The sequence below is a fragment of the Scylla paramamosain genome, chromosome 20 (genome assembly GCF_035594125.1).
Source record: "Scylla paramamosain isolate STU-SP2022 chromosome 20, ASM3559412v1, whole genome shotgun sequence".
Classification (NCBI taxonomy): Eukaryota; Metazoa; Arthropoda; class Malacostraca; order Decapoda; family Portunidae; genus Scylla; species Scylla paramamosain.
The window spans coordinates 6,001,727-6,008,352 of NC_087170.1; the positions used below are offsets into that span (position 1 = coordinate 6,001,727).

The 6,626-nt window shown below is 35.3% G+C and overlaps 1 protein-coding gene across 1 annotated transcript in view; it reads left to right on the forward strand.

Annotated features, from left to right (window-relative positions):
• The window catches only part of LOC135110749 (uncharacterized), a 73,670-nt gene extending 67,411 nt beyond the window's left edge, over window positions 1-6,259 (forward strand). Inside the window, exon 4 of the mRNA XM_064023364.1 lies at window positions 4,379-6,259. Within this exon, the coding sequence (XP_063879434.1) occupies window positions 4,379-5,816 (1,438 nt within the window). The 3' untranslated portion in view covers window positions 5,817-6,259. The remainder of the gene's footprint in view (window positions 1-4,378) is intronic.
• Window positions 6,260-6,626: the final 367 nt, after the last annotated feature.

Consider the following 6,626-nt stretch of genomic DNA (forward strand, 5'->3'; position numbering starts at 1 on the left):
TTTCTTAACTCTTTTTCTCTACCTAAACCTTCCAAACCTTGGTTTAACACAACTTGTTCTCATGCAATGCATGACAGAGAGGTGGCCAACAAAAGGTACTTAAGCCATCCATCACCAGAATCTCATGCACTTTATATTTCTGCCCGGAACCATGCCAAGTCTGTTCTCCAGCTAGCCAAAAACTCCTTCATTAAAAGAAAGTGTCAAAATCTTTCAAGGTCTAACTCCCATCATGACTTCTGTCATCTAGCCAAAAATATCTCCAATAACTTTCCTTCTTCTTTCCCTCCTTTATTTCAACCAGATGGCACCACTGCTATCACATCTGTTTCTAAAGCTGAACTCTTCGCTCAAACCTTTGCTAAAAACCCTACCTTGAATGATTCAGGGCTTGTTCCTCCCTCTCCTCCACTCTCTGTCTACTACTTCATGCTACCTATAAAAATTTTTCGCAATGATGTTCTCCATGCCCTCACTGGCCTCAACCCTCGGAAGGCTTATGGACCTGATGGGGTCCCTCCTATTGTTCTCCGAAACAGTGCCTCCGTGCTTGCACCTTGCCGTGAGACACAAAGGGAAACGCTCGTTTAGCTTACAGCTGTGTCATTGGAAAGTTCACAATATCCCTTGATCTAGTCCGAAATCTGTCCAGTACTTGAGACCTCACTGGAAGTAATTATCGTTACGGCAGGTGTCTGCCTCCTGTCACTAAAACTATAAACGTACCCTTAAAAACTCGTGTAACTTGAATTAGAGCCTTTTGAATATAGTGCAGGTGAGGTGCAGAAGTGTTTCAGAATATGATAATATCTATCTACCTATACATCAGAAGTATGAAAAATACTAGAAAATACTTACCCAGGCAGATAATCTAGCCAGTTGATAAAGTTCTTGCACCTACAGGTAAGAAAATAATGCACAAATAAATAAGTTGATGCGTACAGAATGTGTGTGTGTGTGTGTGTGTGTGTGTGTGTGTGTGTGTGTGTGTGTGTGTGTGTGTGTGTGTGTGTGTGTGTGTGTGTGTGTGTGTGTGTGTGTGTGTGTGTGTGTGTGTGTGTGTGTGTGTGTGTGTGTGTGAGTGAAGAAATTTAAGAAATCCCTCCTCATGTTTATCTTAAACATATGATGTTTCGTGATGGGACTTCTTACCTTCCATAGAGGAAGGAAAAATGTGGAGTGTTGCAAAGGAGTACACACACACACACACACATACACACACACACACACGTCTTTTTTCGTGGGGTTGTGCTGCTGGGTAGGTTGTAAACTGTTTTAACAAATTAAACCATACTCATTGTGTATACCTACTGAGAGCTGATTATATGAAAATTTATTGCCAGTCACGTCTGTACCAATAAAGTACCTTATTGGTTATTGCACCAGTAACCAAAGAAGTAAGCACAGAAGGAAAGTCATCTAGAAATATTAAGTTTACTGGCTGTGTTATTTCAAGTTAATCCTGGAACACATACCCTTTAAAAAAATTCTATTAACACATATGGGGGTCCGAACTTTTGGAAATAAATACTTATAATTGCATTTTATTCAATCTGAAGGCACCATGGGAAAGTACAAGTTTAATCCTGTTTCCTGAAAATCAAATATACATAAGAATAGAAGCTGAAATATTAAACTTTTAACTAAAAAACAACAAAAAAATCATGAAAACTAAGAAACCTAAAGGCATTATATTTTGTTTAATGTACTCCTATGCAGATATTTTCATGTTCTGTGCTCCAAGGACAGCTTGTGAGTGTGGAATGCAGCTTCTGTATCCACATGATTCTGGCATCACAACTTGATGTCAGGCAAGCTATCAAATAAAGTGGACTTTATTTATTTATTTATTTATTTATCTATTGTGAATAAAAAATAAATGACATGTATATATTTTCGAAATGTATATTAGTAAAGTTGTTTTTCATAGAAAATTATTATTCACGCTTTAGAAATGCAGTAAAGGCGCGGAGGAAGGATAATGCGGCAGCAGAGTGCCTCCTTACAACCTAAACACTCAGCGGCTTTTTCTCTCATCCTTCCTTGAACACTTTCTGCACCGTACCCTGCGAGAGCTGATACTGGACAACATTGCCTATTCCTTCTCTTTAATAGGACCTTGGGCGCAAATAGGGATATTGCAGATGGAATATATGCAAACTCTTTCAGCTCTGTCTGTCAACATCTACCTTTCCTTCTTGCTGAAAGTTTGCCTACATTCAGCCTGTTCCTAAAAAGGGTGACCGTTCTAATCCCTCAGACTACCGTCCTATTGCTTTAATTTCCTACCTATCTAAAGTTTTTGAATCTATCCTTAACAGGAAGATTCTTAAACATCTATCACTTCACAACCTTCTATCTGATCGCCAGTATGGGTTCTGTCAAGGCCGCTCTACTGGTGATCTTCTGGCTTTCCTTGCTGAATCTTGGTTATCCTCTTTTAGATTTTTTGGTGAAACTTTCGCTGTTACCTTGGATATATCAAAAGCTTTTGATAGAGTCTGGCACAAAGCTTTGATTTCTAAACTTCTTTCCTACGGCTTCAATCCTTCTCTCTATAACTTCATCTCAAGTTTCCCTTCTGACCGTTCTATTGCTGCTGTGGTAGACGGTCACTGTTCTTCTTCTAAATCTATTAATATTGGTGTTCCTCAGGGTTCTGTTCTGTCACCCACTCTCTTCTTATTATTCATCTATGACTTTCTAAACCAAACTTCTTGTCCTATCCACTCCCACGCTGATGATACCACACTGCACTTTTCCACGTCTTTTCATAGGCATCCAAAACTTCAGGAAGTAAACATTTCACACATTGAAGCCTCAGACTTCTGATCCCTCTAAGATTTCTGATTGGGGAAGAGCAAACTTGGTATTGTTCAGTGCCTCAACAACTCAATTCGTCCATCTATCAACTCGACTCAACCTTCCAGACAATTTTTCCCTCTTTTTTAATGATACTCAACTGTCCCCCTCTTCTACACTGAACATCCTCGGTCTGTTCTTTACTTATAATCTGAACTGGAAACTTCACATTTCATCTCTAGCTAAAACAGCTTATGTGAAGTTAGGCATTCTGAGACGTGTCCGCCAGTTTTCTCACCTCCCCAGCTCCTAATTCTGTAAAAGGGCCTTATCCGTCCATGTATGGATTATGCTTCACATATTTAGGGGGTGGGGGGTTCCACTCATACCGCTCTTCTAAACAGGGTAGATCCAAAAGCTTTTTGTCTCATCAATTCCTCTCCTCTAATTTACTGTCTTCAGCCTCTCTCTCACTGCCGCAATGTTGCATCTCTAGCTGTCTTCTACCGCTATTTTCTTGCTAACTGCTCTTCTGATCTTATTAACTGCATGCCTCCCCTCCTCCTGCGGCCTCACTGCACAAGACCTTTTTCTTTCTCTCACCCTATTGTGTCCACCTCTCTAATGCAAGAGTTAACCAGTATTCTCAATCATTCATCCCTTTCTCTGGTAAACTCTGGAACTCCCTGCCTGCTTCTGTATTTCCACCTTCCTATGACTTCAGTTCTTTCAAAGGGAGGTTTCAAGACACTTATCCTTCAATTTTTGACTGCCACTTTGTACCCTTTATTGGGACTGGCATCTCAGTGGGCTTTTTTTTTTTACTGGATTTTAGTTGCCCTTGGTCAGTGTCCCTCCTACATTATATATATATATATATATATATATATATATATATATATATATATATATATATATATATATATATATATATATATATATATATATATATATATATATATATATATACATATATATATTTATTTATTTATATAAATTTATTTATTTATAAATATATATATATATATATATATATATATATATATATATACATATATATATTTATTTATTTATATAAATTTATTTATTTATAAATATATATATATATATATATATATATATATATATATATATATATATATATATATATATATATATATATATATATATATATATATGTATATATATATATATATGTATATATATATATATATATATATATATATATATAAATTTATTTATTTATAAATATATATATATATATATATATATATATATATATATATATATATATATATATATATATATATATATATATATATATATATACGTTGTAAAATGCAGTGAGATAAAGTAATATAGAATATAATTATATATATATATATATATATATATATATATATATATATATATATATATATATATATATATATATATATATATATATATATATATATATATTACTCGATAGGGGTAATAGTCCATTAACGTTAATGGCTTGCTCAGTAACATTACTATTATTATTATTATTAATTTATTAAAAAGAATGTAGTACAAATTCTACTTTCCCCCGCAGATCATTGAAGGGTCTCCACTGGAAAATGGACTTTGAAAATATGAATATTAATATAGATAACGTCAAGTACAATGAAATGGAGAAGCTGTTCTTGCAAATGTATAATCTTCCTAAACGGTATACTGTCGAAACACAACCTAAGGAACACAAGAAGAGTAAACATTCTACTTACCCTGCAATTGATGAGCTAATCTTCAGCAATATTTACTGGCAAGTTCTCCATACTTCTAAGGCCACCTTTCATCTTTATAGCGCATTTTTTGACAATCGCACTCTTTCTAAACCAAGACCAGTTATTCGCATCCTAGCAATGGTGAAGAAATATGAAAGAAAAATAACTCTCAACTGTCAATTATGGTACGATAGTAGGAGCGTTCCTGTTTTAGCTAAAGTAACCAGGTTCAGATTTTTGGGTTACTATAAACATGTAAAAGTAGAGGAGCTGTCTATTCAGCCATACCTGCTGGAGTGTGGCGTTCCATCCAACCACAGTCAGCGAGTGCCCAAGTCTGTGTCGTTAGTAGAAGGACGTTATGACCAGCCCACTAATAACCTTCGTGTCATCCACAATCTTCATAATGGTGACCGCAAGAGAGATTTTGCCGTGTGCGTAAAGGCAATGATGTTTAGTAAAGATGAAAGCGTGCGTCTCGTGGAATGGTTGGAACTTATCTTCCTTCTCGGAGCAGACAAAATATTCTTATATGAAAGTGATATCCATCCGAACATGTCAAAAGTACTGAAGCATTATATATCTCGTGGACAAATAGATGTGAAAAAATTTTCTCTTCCGGGTGAATTGCCAAATGTTCCTGCCTTACAGGAGATGTTTTTTAGGAAGTATGACCCAGTAAGATGTGCACCAGAAAACTTAGTATACAATGATTGCCTGTATAGAAATATAAACCGATTCAAGTTTGTAACAGCCATGGACATTGATGAGGTCATCATGCCAAAGACAAGGTCGAGCTGGAAGGAAATCATGGAAAGCGTGGCACCAGGAGTGCTATCAAGTAAAGACCACAAGTGGTCGTCTTTCGCCCACTACATGGTGTATTTCTTACCCATTATGCAGGAAAAGCACGGTTGGATGAAGGACGTGCCTCATTTCATGCATATGCTGCAAAACCTTCACCGTGCTGCCAATCACACTTTTTCTAAATGGCACCTTAAGTCTATTCACGATACGCAGAGAGTCCTTACCATTAACCACCACTTCGCTTTCGAGTGCCTGGGAGGTAACTGCTCTGTTCGCTTCATACCAAAAGAGACTGCACAATTAAATCATTATCGCAGTGACTGCAGATGGACTCTGGAAAAAGAGTGTCCTTACTACAAGAATCACACTGTCCTCGATGACAGCATCATGAGATTCAAGGCTCCACTTCTGAACAGTACTCTCAACACACTCTACCAGCTTGGATTCCTCAGTGGATAACCATAAAATTTAAACAAGATATCAGCATAAAAAGCAGGGCGCAAAATTTCCCTGCATTGAGAAAGTAAGCCTCAGCACTGAAATGTTTAATTGGAGAAATATAAGGTTCATATCAAAAATTGTAATCTAAAACTATAGTATACACTCATCATAAAGAAGATGCAAACTACGTTACAGATGAGTGGAAATTAGTTGTGCAATGTCAAGCCCTTCAAACGCCTTCTCTTTAATGCTTGGAGATTTTTTTTTTTTTTTACTAATCTCACTTTTCGCATATTAAATTATACTGTTTAGTATTCTTTCTGTCTTTGCTACCAAAAAGTAATCTCACTAATTATAGTGAATTCTTTAGAAAAAATATTGAAATGGGGCAACTACAATAAAGCAAACATATGGGTGCTTCTGTTAAAGCAATTTGTTTGACTAAATACACACCGAGTAGTACTTAAGAGTTTCAATAACCCTTGAAATATCATCTTTATAATTATATATATATATATATATATATATATATATATATATATATATATATATATATATATATATATATATATATATATATAGTAGAACAGGCTCCGAGTTATAGATAAGGTAAGCAGGGATGCACCAGAGTTCCTTCTTCAGTTACTGCAACGTTTCACCTTCTCAGAAGATATCATCAAGCTAAAATGATTGATAAAAATAAGCACAAAGATGAATCATAAAATATAACATTACAATAGGGACAAAAAAAAATAATAATAATAATCAAAAGGGGGACAGGCAGGCATGCAAAAAAAGAAAAAAAAAAAAAACCGTGACAAAATAACC